General features: G+C 42.2%; 1 protein-coding gene across 1 annotated transcript; it reads left to right on the forward strand.

The window, feature by feature from the left end:
• The first annotated feature begins 9,434 nt into the window (after positions 1 to 9,434).
• LOC116145533 (serine/threonine-protein kinase-like protein ACR4) lies at positions 9,435 to 10,848 on the forward strand. The gene has a single exon (XM_031430987.1). The coding sequence runs from the start codon at positions 9,554 to 9,556 to the stop codon at positions 10,556 to 10,558; it is 1,005 nt and encodes a 334-aa protein (XP_031286847.1). The 5' UTR covers positions 9,435 to 9,553; the 3' UTR covers positions 10,559 to 10,848.
• The last annotated feature ends 4,241 nt before the right edge of the window (positions 10,849 to 15,089 follow it).

A 15,089-nucleotide genomic window follows, 5' to 3' on the forward strand; every position in this document is an offset into this window, starting at 1 on the left:
TTCATTAAGTAGGGAAACTTTAAAAAGTACGTCGATGACTTTGCTCCCATTCGGGAGAAAAATCAAGAGGAACTGGGAAAGAAGCGTCGTGGTCGCAAAAGTCTCTATAGTGTAGGGATCATCTTTAGGGGGCCACATCTCGCAGGGAATTCACGAGGTGCCCATGAAAGGTATGCTCACGTAGCCCGTCATGACCCCATAAGTGTGATGAGTATGATGTCGCGACCAACAAAGGTTTGCAAAGAGGAGGAAATCACTTTCTCCGAGAAAGACGCGGTACGATTGTATCATCCCCACGATGATGCTCTTGTCATCACGCTTGAAATAGGGCGGTGTGAGGTCCACAGAATGTTGGTGGACAATGGAAGCGTCGTGAACATCTTGTTCTAGTAAGCTTTTGAAATGATGAAACTGGATGAGACTGATCTAAAGACTGCCTCCATCCCTCTGCATGGTTTCACCGGGGATCATTTGATTCCCAAGGAGACGATCTCACTCCCGGTCACGTTGGGTGATACCGACGAAATGACCAAAATGACTGAGTTCCTAGTAGTGGACTGTCCATCCGCTTTCAATGGCATCTTGGGACGACCTTTACTACAAAGCTTCAAAGCAGTCACCTCGATCTACCATCTAAAGATGAAGTTTTCCACCCCGACGGGGATAGTAGAAGTAAGCGGATCTCAACGCGCATCTCGCAACTGCTATGTAAGGGCAGGGTAGATGGCGTGCAAGCGAAAAGGCACTCCACTCGGCATCCCTGAACAGGCAATGACGATCAGCAGGATCGAGCCACAGCTTGGCTCAGTTGAGGATAACATGGACCCTCGTATCTAGGAATGCCCTTACAGTGGGCTGGTTGAGGACCTATTTGAAGTAATGGTCGACCAGAGCGAGCCGAGCCAAATGTTGAGAATTGGAAGTAATCTCAACCCCTAGCTTGCTAGTGACCTGACCAGCTTCCTGAGGGAAAATATCGACGTGTTTGCATGGACTCATGCCGACATGGTCGGGATCAGCCTGAATATCATATGCCATGCCCTGAATATCGATAGTGAGGTTAGGCTGGTCCGCTAGAAGAGAAGAGCAATGGATCCGAAGTGATATGCTGCCTTAAAAGTTGAGGTAGATAATCTCCTCCTAAATGGATCCATCCGAGAGGCACTCTACCCGAGCTGGGTTACTAACCCGGTTCTGGTAAAGAAGCCTAACGGTAAATAGCGGACCTACGTCGACTTCACTAACCTCAACAAAGCCTGTCCAAAGGATAACTTTCCCTTGCTAAGAATCGACCAGCTCGCTGATCCCACCTCCGGGCACGAGCTGCTAAGTTTTATGGACGCCTACTCGGGAAACAATCAGACTCTGATGTATGTGCTGGACTAAGAACATACCTCCTTTGTGACAGATCGGGGGCTGTATTGCTACAAGGTTATGGGGCGACTTACCAGCGACTTCTTAACCAAATGTTTTCCGAGCAAATCGGGAAATCAATGGAAGTCTATGTTGATGACATGTTGGTCAAATCGCATGTCGCTTCAGATCACATAGTGCATCTTGCTGAGATGTTTGGTATACTCCGAAGGTACAGAATGAAGCTCAATCCTCTCAAGTGTTAGTTCGGAGTATCCTCAGGAAAATTCTTGGAATATATGGTTAACCAGAAGGGAATAGAAATCAACCCCGAAAAGATCCAAGCTCTCCTTGATATGAAAAGCCTGACCAACAAAAAATAAGTTCAGAGTTTAATGGGCGAATAGCGGCACTCAGTCACTTCGTATCAAAGACAACAGATCGCTGCTTGCCATTCTTTAATATACTCAGGGCCAACAAGAAGTTTGAATGGACTCCTAAGTGTGAACAAACATTCCAAAGCATTAAAGAGCACCTCGGAAAGCCACCTCTTCTGTCCAAGCCTCTCCCTCAGGAAATTCTTCTTCTGTATCTGTCCGTCTCTCAGTATGCGGTCAGTGCAGCTCTAATTCGGGAAGAAGACATGGTCCAGTGGCCAGTATATTACGCGAGCAGGCGTCTGCTGTACGCCGAAATGCGATATCCAGAAATGGATGCCCTGCTGATCGCCTTCAGGAAGTTACGACCTTATTTCCACAACCACACAATCCATGTATTAACCAACTATCTGCTCAAGCAAGTCCTCTAGAAACCAGAGGCTTCGGGTAAGTTGCTCAAGTGGGCTATAAAACTAAGTCAATTCAATCTGCAGTACAAACCAAAAGCAACCATTAAAGGACAGGTTATTACCGATTTCATTTCAGAATTCTCATATCGACCGGTTAAGGAATCCGAGCAACATGCCAGCGAAGTCACCTAGAAAACCGTTCAGAATCTATCGACCTAGAGCCTCTACGTCAATGGATCCTCGAACAGGAAAAGGGTTGGGGCAGGCCTCCTCCTCCTCCTTAGTCTTGAAGGGACTTGCGTCCTCGACATTCTTCGATTTGGGTTCAAAGCGACCAACAACGAGGCTGAGTATGAAGCTTTGCTCGCTGGTCTACGGTTGGCAAAAGAAATGAGATCAACCGTGATCAGCATCCACAGCGACTCCATGCTGGTTGTTAACTAGATCTTGGGGGAATATCAGGCCAAGGAAGAAAACATGATCAGTTATCTGAAGAAAGCTATAGCCGTGCTCAAGCTATTCAAGCACTTCACGATCACACAGATTCCTAGAGACAGTAATTCTGTCACGAATGCCTTGGTAAAGATAGCCTCGTCGTTGGACTCAGATGCGCCAGAAAGTATCCCTGTTCGGTTTATAGAGATCCCTAGTATCAGCTCGCCTGAACAAGCCGTGAATGTGACAGAGTCAGTTTTCTGGATGGCCCCAATTATTCAATATCTCCGAGATGGGACCTTGCCCAATGACAAGATTGAGGCAAGAATCATGCGAACTAGAGTTGCTCGTTACACACTTATAGGAGATCAATTGTACAAGCGAGGGTTTAATGCCCTTCTCCTCCGATGTGTAACCGATGAGGAAACATACTATATTATGAGGGAGATACATGAAGGGATCTGCGGTAATCACACTACAATGCGATCCCTCACTTACAAAGTTGTTCGTCAAGGGTATTATTGGCCCATAATCCAAGAGGATACCTTCAACTTTGTGAAAAAGTGTGACAAGTGCCAACGGTTCGCGAACATACCGTGAGCTCCTTCCCACCAGCTGATAACCATGACCAGCCTCTGGCCATTCTCCATGTGGGGAATCGATCTTATTGAACCCATGCCAGTTGGTAGGGGAGGGGTCAAGTATGCGGTGGTCGCAGTGGATTACTTCACCAAGTGGGCCGAGGCCGAGGCCGAACCCTTGGCTGCGATCACTACCAAAAAGCTCAAGGACTTCGTCTTCAAAAACATAGTGTGCCGCTATGGAATTCCTCATACCCTCATATCTGATAATGGAAAACAGTTCGATAACGAGAAATTCAAGCAGTTTTGCGATGAGCTGGGAATCCATAAAAAGTTCGCCTCAGTCGCAAGACCGCAAGCAAATGGCCAGGTTGAATCTGTCAACAAGACCATCAAACATACTTTGAAAGCCAAACTTGGCCCTACCAATGGTAATTGAGTCGATGACCTCCCAAAAGTCCTATGGGCATACAAGACAACTCTGAGAACCTCTAGTTCGGAAACACCATTCTCGCTAGCATATGGCTGCGAGGCGATGATCCTAGTGGAAGTAGGAACTGGTTCACTTCGGAGAGACCTGTTCAATGAAACAGACAATGAAGCGCTTATGCACGCAAGTTTGGATTTAGTTGAAGAACATCGCAGCAAGGCCTAGCTGAGGATAACCGCCTACCAACAGCGCGCGAAAAGGTTCTTCGACTCTAAGGTTAGAAGAAGAGACTTCCAGGTCGGCGACCTTGTTCTGAAAGAAGTCTTTTTCGGTAGAAGAGAACTAAGTGCGGGAGTATTAGGGCCGAATTGAGAAGGGCCATACCGCATCGCTAAAGTGATACGACCGGGGACTTATCACCTTAAAAGGCTAAACGGTTTCGAAGTACCGCGAGCTTGGAATGTTGAACATCTTTGCCCCTATCATTAGTAATTCCAAACTCATTTTCTAATTTTTTTTGTAAACAATTACTCTTTTAAGCCTTATAAATAAAATAAGCTCTTATGTAATATTGTTTCTCGCATGTATGCCTTTCTGTTCGCATATATCATTTGTACAAATACTATTGCAAATAGTTAGAAAAGCGACCTCGTGTCCACATGTAATGTTTGTGAGGTACGAAAAATTATAAGTACTCACAAATGATTAAGGAAATAATCTTTTTATATATTGTAAAAAAAAAAAAAGCAAATACAAATTTGCGACATAGGAACAGTTATAACAAGCAGAAGCAGAAGCCATCACCAGCCTTCATCCCCAGGCCCCGGAGGTGCGACCTCAGTATCCCCAGGCCGCCGGTTCCTCTGGAACATACTCCTTCGGATACTCATCCCCCAGATCAGGCCCTTGACCTTCATCCTCGTCATCGGCCTGCATCATGGAAGCGAGGATCCTCTGGTTGTCATCCGGGAGGTCGGTGAGGTCTATGTTCAGATTCTTTGGTCATAGGGCGTAAATGGACTGGATTGACCAGTCGGCAGCTCTCCTCTCAATTTCTAGCTCTTGCCGCTTTATCTCTTTGGTTAACGAAGCGACATGTCCCTAGGACAACTGGAGTTCTGCCTCAAGTGCTTACCTCTACTTCTCAGAGGTTTCCCATAGTTGCGTCGTGCCCTGTTCTGCTCGCAAGGCCCGTTCGGAGTTCGCTCGTAGCTCCAGCTCTTTCTCGCTAGCTTCCTTGGTGAGTAGGCATGGCAATGGGGCGAGGCGGGGTGGGGATCTCATTCACTGTACCCATCCCCGTCCTTAAAATCACTCCCCACCCCCACCCCCACCCCATCCCCTTTACGGGGATGACAGGAATTCCCCTTCCCCGCCCCAAAGGGGAATGTTGAAGGCTTGTCCCTGCCCTATTAATTTTACATAAACATAATTAATTTGAGCATTACCAAACACAATAGTTAATTCTCGTCCACATGACAAACACTTAATTAATCGTTTAAACATAGTTAATTTTACATAAATATGGCTTAGGGTTTGTTCTTGTTCAATTGTTTAGGGTGAGAGAAATTGGGAAAATATGGATTTATATAGGTAGGATAATTGTGTAATTAGTTGATATATATATATATATATAATTTTTAATTTTATACGAGGCGAGGTGGGGCGGGGGAAAGGCATCACCCACCCCCGCCCCATCCCCAAGGACGGGGATTAAAATGCCCCCCACCCCTGCCCCTATCCCCAAAAAAATCGGGGCTACCCCGCCCCATATGGGGCGGAGCGGGACAGGTCCCTGAAATTTCGGGGAACATTGCCATGCCTATTGGTGAGTCTGGCCACTGTCCTTTGGAGCTCTTTGACCTCATCTCCCGTCATCTCCAGCTCGGCCTTCTGGAAATCCCCCGTGCGAAATGCAGCGTTCTTCTCCGATAGATATTGGTTCGTCTGAACGGTGGATAGGTTCATCTGCGCCTGTGTAGCCTCCAAGTCCCGTTTTAGCCGCACGTTCTCTTCTCTTAGCTCGACGAGCCCCTCAATAGCTCCCAGTTGAGTCTTCTGCTGGGCCAAGTGCATGGTGAGCAGGGACTGCATAGTAAAGGGAACAGGGGGTTAAATTCTTTGTCATTAAAAAAGTAAGGGAAATCCTCGACGAGGATGAACCCTCTTACCTGGCTTTGCAGCTGAAACGCCATGGTCATCAGGTTCACGGGGTTAGAGGCCACGAACTGCTCGAAAGCCTCTGCAAGCTAACCTTCCAGTAGGGTGAACATCACCGGCTGTAAATGCTCTGAGAGTTGCCCCATAGAGTCCAGCACGGGCGTGCCTGTGCCTGTGCCTGTGCCCGTGGTAGGTAGCGTCTCACCCGCTGGTTCCTTGCCCGCTCTCCTCCCAGGAGTCGCGACTTCCTTTTGCCTCCTGTGCGGACCCTCAGGGGCAATTGTAATGCCGGTCACGCCCCTGGGGGGCCCTCCCGAGTGGAAGGCCTGGTAAGGTTGTGACCTCCTGGATTGAATGCTCAAGCCCTCCGGCTCGGACTCTAACTCCTCGACTTGAAGTTGCTTCCTCTTGTTGGATTTCTAGGCCACAGTCTTTTGCTTGGGAAGAGCAACTGCAGGCTAGGGAGCATCCGCTGGTCGAGCCGACGCCCCCGCTGGCGTTCCTCCGACAAAGGGACCGTTAGGGGCCATCTTGGTTGGCCCTGTGGCACCGACCCGAGGAAAGGTGAACTCCCTGGCTCTTAGCGACTTGGGCACTTTGGGTGGCATGGTCGCTGCATGCGAATATTGTTAGCAAACCAGTTCGCTGCATGCAAACAATAAGGTTGGCTAAGGTTACAGACACTTACTCAATGAAGATTCCAAGGTCGCTTCGGGGCTGAAAAAGCCATATTTCCGTAGGTTAGCGATTGTCATGAGCAGCTTCGTGTCGCGACTCTGTTCGGGCAGAAGAACGAAGACGGTTATTCTATTGAAGTCAACGAGAGCCGACAACTTGGTCGTCTTGTTTATTGTGAAGAAAGGGAAAAGTTCGTTAGCAAAGATTAAAAGAAAGAAAATTCGCCAAGTAAAAGAAAGGAATACTTACTCGGCTCCCTAAAATGGCAAATGCCATCATAATGGAAAAAGAAAAATTTTGCCTCATACGCCCCGACGTTACTTGGGTAATTGTGTTTTCCTCTCTCGATCGTAGATCGCTTTGACAGATAAAATGAGTCATTGTCTTTACTCTTCTTTAGGTAATACGAACAGTTGAGCTTTAGTGCAGTCAGCTCGTTGAGACCGTTCTCGCCCGCATGTGATATACATAGCCGCGACTATCATATACGCATTTGGCGTCAGCTGTAATAGTGCGACCCCGAGGTGATCGAGGATCGATCTTATGAAAGGATGGAAGGGAATCAGTGCTCCATATTTGAATATGTTCTTGGAGATCACAGCCATTCCCTCTAGCGGACTCCGAGCTGTATACGTCCTATGCTGGTAGACATCTATGCTAATTGCGTATTGGTCTATCGCTTTTTGAATTTCCTCTCCTGTGGCTATTGATAGGATTTCCTGTGAGGGACCTGCTGGGGCGTCCTGCACCGGCGAGCTCGTTCCCTCGTCTGTTCTGATCGCTGAAGGGTCCATTTCTTTTGCGGTTTGAAAAAGAGCGACATGCAGGAATTACTCAGTCATCGTACAAAGTTTTGTATGAGGACGTGGAAGAAAAGATAAACATTGTCTTCCTTAAACCCTAAAGAAACCCTAAGAATCCTTGGGGACCACCCCAAAGACTTAAACCCTAAAGGAAAACCTATTCTCCGATCAACCACCCGCAAACGCCATCGTTATCGCATGGTTATCGTCAAAACAGAAAAAGGAAAGTAATGAAATAATCATCCTTACCTCTTGGGTGTGGAGATTGAACTTCCTGCTGTGAACCTCAAGTGCGCACCAATCTGAAAGATGGAAAATCTAGTCTCACGGAAGCTTCTTGCTCTTTCTGAAAAGGTGAGTGTTGTGACATTGCTTGAGGAGAGCCTGGGATTATAGTGAAGCAAGTGGTGATTGGTTTTCCCGAAGCCAAGTGACGTTTGGACGGAAATCATCTCTTGCTATTGATCGCGACCACGTGTCGTCAATCAATGGAAATGAGTAACCGTCACGCTTCAAGAAATCAAATCGTCACTTCCCTCTGTTGAAATAATCGAACGACGGCTCGTTTCCCTCCTCCATAGTACATGCGCTCTCATCTGCATTTAATGCTTTGATAAGGAATATCGTTTCAGTATGACTTACATTGAATGTGCGTGGCTGACACTTATTGCACATATGACACGTTTGTCAAAGTAAAAGGTATTTTATTAATGGATTAGCTGCCAAAGCGCAATGGATAACATCTGAAGAGGTTATTAGATAAAACACTCTTCGTCGCATGTTAGTTGCGAAGCGATGTGACTGTCAGTTGCGAAACGATGTGACTCCTTGCCTTCAGCTAAAATACGCTAAGTATAACTAGGTTGCGGGCCTTGGTCAGGATAAAAGGTGCATCAATACGGCACTGAAAAGGTCTGGTCTAGGTCGTAGACCTTGTGGAAGGAGACCACTTCAGGTCGCCCATATAAAAATGTCTTGAGATCTCTTTGTAGCCAGGTCGGATCGATCGGGCGTCATTTGGAACATATCAAATCAAGGCATAATTGTGAAGTTCTCAAGGTTCGATTCTCAAACCTTAAAAACTAGGGGACTTCTGTTATGCCTAAAAAAGTAGGGCTGACGCAGAGTCTTGTCAGCACGGGGTGATCAGAACTTAAGAAGGTTCCACGACCGCTCAAATGCGGCCACGTCGCTTGATGACGTGAGTGGCATACTCTTGCCAGTATAGTGGGTGAACGCCAGGTTGGCGAATGGCTGGAAACCGTCCACGTGTCCAATCTCTGCATAAGTCGAGAAAATCACTCGGGCAGGTGAGCAATGAGACGCATGGAAGGATTTGCACGATACCCACCCCACTTGCAGATTTAGTAATTATTACCTTAATTCATCCCACTATAAATAGAGGCATTTTCTCTCATTTGCGGGATTGACTAATTTCACTATAGAATAGCATACTCTCTCTCTCTCTCTCTCTCTCTCTCTCTCTCTCTCTCTCTCTCTCTCGTATTCTCTAAGCTGTAACTCAGCTCGCTGAACGCGACCTGACTTTACTCATTAATACAATATCAGTGGGCGTATGATTCGCCTTGTGAGCATCCGAACCACTTTAAACATTGTTCTTCACCTTTTATTCAACTAAATATTTTCATAACCACGTGTGACTTTTAAGCCCATTTAGCATTTCTCACATGCGAATAGTTGATGTCAAAACCAAGCATCAACACATGGTACATATTTTGTTACCCTCTAGAAGATTTTTTGATTAATAAAAATTATCCTTATCCCTTGTAATATTGTTAGATAAACTCACTTAAATATTAATTTGAAAATCTGATAGATTTGGTGAAAAAACTTCCGTCAATGAGTTAATTAAATCTTGTTCAACTTCAAACTGTGCCAAGTTTTAAGATCATCTACCTAAGCATGACAAAGCAAAATAATATTTGATTAAAATGGATTCCCATTCGGCATCTTTCCATTTGGGATTTATTTCTATAGCTAATATATAACTTGTCACATCACATTATACAATTACGAACCCCATTTTGTAAAAAAATACAACTGGAGGCAGCCAACCAGGAATCGCAACATAACTAAACTGAAGTATAGAATTCAACTTTCTCACCAAATATGTCTTAGTTTTCAAAGCCTTATTAGATACTCTAATCTTTATTCTCTTACTTTAATTTTCCAATCCTCATAAAAGTCTTCAAAATCTTCCCATTTGAACACTCTTCAACTTTGTAGACTAACAACTCTTGTTCCATATATATTCTTCTCTTTACAGAAAGTCATTAATTTTACCCAAATTAATCACCTCTCAAACATGAACCTTCTTGAGCATATTGTTTATGATTTTTTATTGGGTATTATTTCAATCTTCATCGTCATTCTAGGTATTGTTCTCTTTTTCATTTGCAGAAAAAAACCTGTAGAGTCCGAAGAATCACTTCCCATCAGGCTTTCTGCCTCCGCTTATCCATTAACAGATATCGATGCCGCCACTGATGGCTTCAACAATCGAAGAATCATCGGCCACGGTCGCCTTGGAACCGTTTATTCAGCTGTGTTATCGACAGGAGACCTAGTTGCCGTGAAGAGAACACATCCACGGCTTGTTCTAAGCAATGCCGGATTTGGTTTCTCGTCGATTATCAAAACAATCTCTCAAGCACGGCACCCTAATATAGTCCCGATTTTAGGGTTTTCACAGGCACCCGGAGAGAGAATTATAGTAACGGAGTTTGTTGGTTTGGTGAGTTTAGAATTTTACTTGCATGAAAATAACGATGGAGCTTCTCTTTTGGATTGGAGCCGACGTTTGAGGATTGCAGCAGGAGCAGCAAGAGGGCTTGAGTATTTGCACGAAGGGATGGCACCAAATGTAATACATGGTTGCGTAAAGTCTTCAAATATATTATTAGATTCTAAATTTTGTTCAAGGATTTCTGATTATGGGCTCTCTTTTATGGCTCCCCAAGAGAAGAGAGGCCTTGTCGGGTATGTAGACAATGAGTATTGGGGCGAGAGAGGGGGAGGAGCCGCCAAAGAGAGCGATGTTTATGGATTTGGTGTGGTTTTGTTAGAGCTTTTGAGTGGGAGAAGAAGTGAAGAAGGGTTGCTGGTTAAATGGGCATTGCCTTTGATTAAGGTAATGAGATTAAGTGAACTTTTGGACCCTCGACTTGTATTTCCTTCTGATGTTAAACCTCTCGTTAGATTGGCTAAAGTTGCTTTAGCTTGTGTTGGTAATTCTAGGAAGAGCAGGCCTTCAATCGTTCAAGTGGCAGCTATTTTGAACAGTTTGGACAATAATCAGGCCAGTCTTTGATTCATTAATTATGTATTACCAATTTTGAACCGAAGAAACCGGAGATATAGAAGTGTATGTACATCATTTTTGACTAGGAAAATTTTCTTTATGGATGGTGCTGAATTGTATGCAGAGGAGGAATATAGAGGGCCATAGGTAGGACGGTGGTTGTCAATTGGTCGGTGAATTTGATCTTTGTTTCCGTGTAGAAGTGGGGATCTTTTTGGTATTGAAAAGGAGCCCCCACATTGCTTGATTAATTATTTATTATTTTTTTTTTCTAGCTTGTCATTGCTTAATCATTTTGTATAAATTGGTGAATGTAAATTATTGATGTATAATAATTCTCATTAATTAATTTAGAGGGACCCCATGATCTTATTGATTGAACGGTGACAGATCTACGCTCGTGCTGTGTCCTCAATTTGGGGCTGCAAATCTTTTCATTATAATTATTGTTTGTCCTTAGATTCATGTTCCTTTTCGCCAACGTCCATTAAGGGATGAAATTCCTTTGAAAATGATTTTTGTGTAATCTATTCTTTATAATGTTTTAATATTTTCTCACTAAGTTTCTCCATATTCCTTTGTCGGTTTGTTTTATGATTTTTAATGCAATTTTAGGTATGTGGATTAAAAGAAGATCTCCATCCAAAAGAAGATCTTATATTTTACTGTTGATCATATTAATTTTTTGGATAGATGTTTAATCATTATAAGAAGAGAATACGACATGTTCCCACCAGAGGTTTAATAAAAGACAAGTTAATACTTTAGTTCAATTTATTCCAAATTATCACCTTAAACTAACAGATAATTAAAAATTATAGTAAATGACATGCTATTACCAAACTACCCCTCCCTTCTTCCCTTTCTACTCTTCCGCCGTTTCTCTCTCTCCCTCAGCAACATCCCCACTCTTCTCTCCCTCTCGAAACTCGAAAGTCACCAAAACCACCACCCACCACCATCTGATTGTTTTTCTAACTATTTTGGCCTTTTTCGGTGACTCAAGAGACTACCCCCCTGGATTTTTGCCCAATTTGGGTTGTTTCCAACAGAGTTGAACCCCCCTTATCACTCCATTAGCTTCCCTATAGTCCATACTCCAAAACCCCTCTGTTTCCCGATGCATTGACCCTTCCGATCGTTGGCGCTGTTAGGTTTAGGGTTTTGTTTTTTTTCGTAGGATCCCGATGGCCAAAATTCAATTGGACACCACCAATGCAACCAGCGGCTCCCACTCTACAAAACCCCCCTATCGCTAGCAACCGGTTAGTCACCATTCACCAATCGAGAGGTTCGTGTTCTTCATTGCGTTTTTTGGTGAAATTGTGTTAATTTGGAGATTGTTTCGGAGAATTGATTGGAGATTGAGAGCTTTGATTATGATTGGAGGTTGATAGTGTTTGCATTTGGAGTGTGTGTGATTTTGGACAAATCTAGTGTTGGACAAATCAGATTTGTTTGTTTGGGATTTCTGGGGTTGATTGGTTGATTTTCAGAGTGTCTGTGTTTGTCGTTCCACGGTAGTGGTGTAGTGGTGGTGGCAGTAGGATGCGACCAACGATCTCGGTTGGGATCTCTGGCCAGCGGTGGTAGAGGTGGAGGAAGGGAGGTGGTGGAGAGAAAATTGAGATTATTTTGAAGTTTTAATTTCAAATTATAGGAAAAGACTGTTTTACCCTTTAACTGTTAAAAAAATGGAAACAATGCTAGTTTAAAGGTGAGAATTTAGAATAAATGAAGTCATGGGTATTAACTTGGACTTTTGTTAAACCTCGGGTGGGACATATCGGTTACTCTTATATGAATTATCAGGTGGAAGTCCCTTGACGTTGAGGCCTCTTTGTCAAACACACATGCAGAATTGGGCCAGGCAATTAAATCAGGCCACTGTCTACTAATGATGGACGGAGATGTTTTAGCCCAAGACATCAAATCAAAATTAGATTTGTCTTTTGATTACGTTTAGAATAAAAAGAAGGTTTAAATGTCAGACTGTAAAATTTGATTATGTAAAATAAAAGAATTGTATCTCTCACTTTATAATTAAACTCCACCATCCCTCTTTTTTTTTTCAAAGACCACCCTATATGTTATTTGATATGGTGCTAATTAAAATTTGAAAAGGAAAAAGTATTTCAAAGGTTTTTTTTTTGTTTTTTTTTTTTGTTTAATCATCGGGTGTCCAAACTTAGTTTGCACGCATCTTAATTATTGCTCTTTTACCATGTATTTCAAAGTTCTCTTGTCTAGGATATCTTCGGATTTTAGCAAATTCTATTAACTTAGGTTGATTAAATATTAACTCTAAAAGCGGTTTTTCTATAAAATTAATTATGTTAATTAACTTGGGTTAATCAAATATTAAATCAAATATAAACTATTATATACTCAAAAGAATGACGATATTTTTTTATCCTCAATACCATCCTCTCTTTCCTGAAGCTTTTAAGTTGTTGAAGATATTTTTCATGAACTTAATCAAGAACTGCAGAGTAGATCTATGAAGAAAAGCAACATAATTACACTCATTAGTTTCAAGTTTCCTTCCTAAACAGTCGGAATGAGATTGAAGCATTAAAAATACCGACGTACTCTAGTAGTTGGCAGGTTGTCTTTAATCCTCTTTTTTTAATTGTTGAAAGTTTATTTTAAGTGCACTTCATTTTGAATATTGGGAATCAAAACAAATCTGCTTCTTAATTAGGGTCGGTCTCACCTACTTGGTTAATTTTGTGGACATTCAAGATTCAAGAATTTAAGTTGTGGAGGATATTATTTGTTTCCAAAAGCAGGATAGCGACATAGGGTCCTAGATTAAATATACAATGGGATTAATTTGATGATAATATATGTGAGGCAGAAAAGCCACTACCCATTAATGATATCAAAAGGTTTAGCTTTATACAACATAATGGGCCGAACGACATCTTCCTACCCGAAGTTTGCCTTAAAGACAATTTATTACCCGAAAAGTTTCAAAACGACATTTTCCCATCCACCGTTATTTGACATGGTACGGTAACTGTAAAATGAAAATACCCTTTCCTCTTTGAATCCAAATCCCAGGTCTTATTCAATCGGAATTGTACTCGGCCAGGTGCGATTCTGGCATGCTGGCCTGTGGGGTGCACGCAAAAAAATTGAGCAGAAGTGGGAGGCAGTGTGCAAGGAGCTGGTTGGGGCAAAAAGGGAAATGTGGGAGGTTCAGGGAATCAAATGGTGGCAGCGGGGGTGGTAACGATGTTGGAATCATCAATGGGCATGAAAAGGTATTCACGTAGTTGGTTGTGGGGAGGTGAAAATCCGGCCACAAAACGGTCGGTAAGGTTAGGTAACTGTGTGATTGGGATTAGGGTGGCTTTTTCTATCAATTTCAATAGAATCCAATAAGAACTAGTAGCAAACGGCCGGCGTTGGCGCCAACAATGGTGATGAGAAGAAGATGGGAGTAGGGGTTTTTTTTTTTTTTTTTTTTTTTTAATAGAGGGTAAAATGATATAATTATCCTTTGACTGTTTTTAAATTCACTAGTTTATCATTCTTCAGTACAACTTAACGGATAAATATTAACAAAAAGTGGGTAATTATTGTTTTGAAACTTTTTGTATAATAAATTGTCTTTAGGCAAACTTGGAGTGAGAAGATGTCGTTCGGCCCAACATAATGAATTCATATAAATCCCTAATCTGACGAGGCACCAAAAGATAAGTTAATATTGGCTCATGCAAACAATTAACATATAATTTCTTTTGAAAAAGGTCGTTCAACTTTCTTCAAAAGTTGTTTTAATTTCTTCCACTACATTTACGTGTGGTTGACTTTGATTATGACCCTTCTTGACTTGTTCATCTGCTGCGTACGCGTCTGAGACTCTGAACTCCTGTAAAGTATGAAACGAATGGTTTTGATCTGATGGTTGAGCGAGATATCTGACCTTATTTTTACTTTATTTGTAATTAAATATGATATAACCCAGAAAGAAAACAATGAATTTTATCTTTTGTTGCCTTATCTCCCTACATTCAAAGCTTGATTTCAACCAAACTGAATCATATATATCAACTTTTCTTGATTAAATTACACGTTGAAAGTCTTATAAATAACTTATAAGAATGTAACAACTAACAAATGATCTACAAAGTTAGATGGACTGGAAAATACAGTGAAATGTTTGTACTTTTCCTCCACAATTTTAGAATAATTACCTCGACTCCTCGTTAAGAATTTTGAAACTTCAAAACCAACTATAAATTCTAAGTAGGACCTTTTTTTTATAACCATGGTCCTTATGGATTGTGATGAAAAAAAACCCTTTTCTGTGTTATCATATTCAAAATTTATTCTTAAAAAGAAAGTTTAAATGTTTGTTTGAGATTATCATATCTTAGAAAATGATCATTTATTTCCCAACTTACGACCCAAAAAGAATTTATTGATAATTTTTTTTTTTTTTTATAAAAATTATTAAAGTTGATATAGATAATTTTATAAGGATTTTGAAATGGGGTTTAGAGTAGCTTTCCAAAATTAGGTTATTTCT

This window comes from Pistacia vera, unplaced genomic scaffold (genome assembly GCF_008641045.1).
Source record: "Pistacia vera cultivar Batoury unplaced genomic scaffold, PisVer_v2 Contig1144, whole genome shotgun sequence".
NCBI lineage: Eukaryota > Viridiplantae > Streptophyta > Magnoliopsida > Sapindales > Anacardiaceae > Pistacia > Pistacia vera.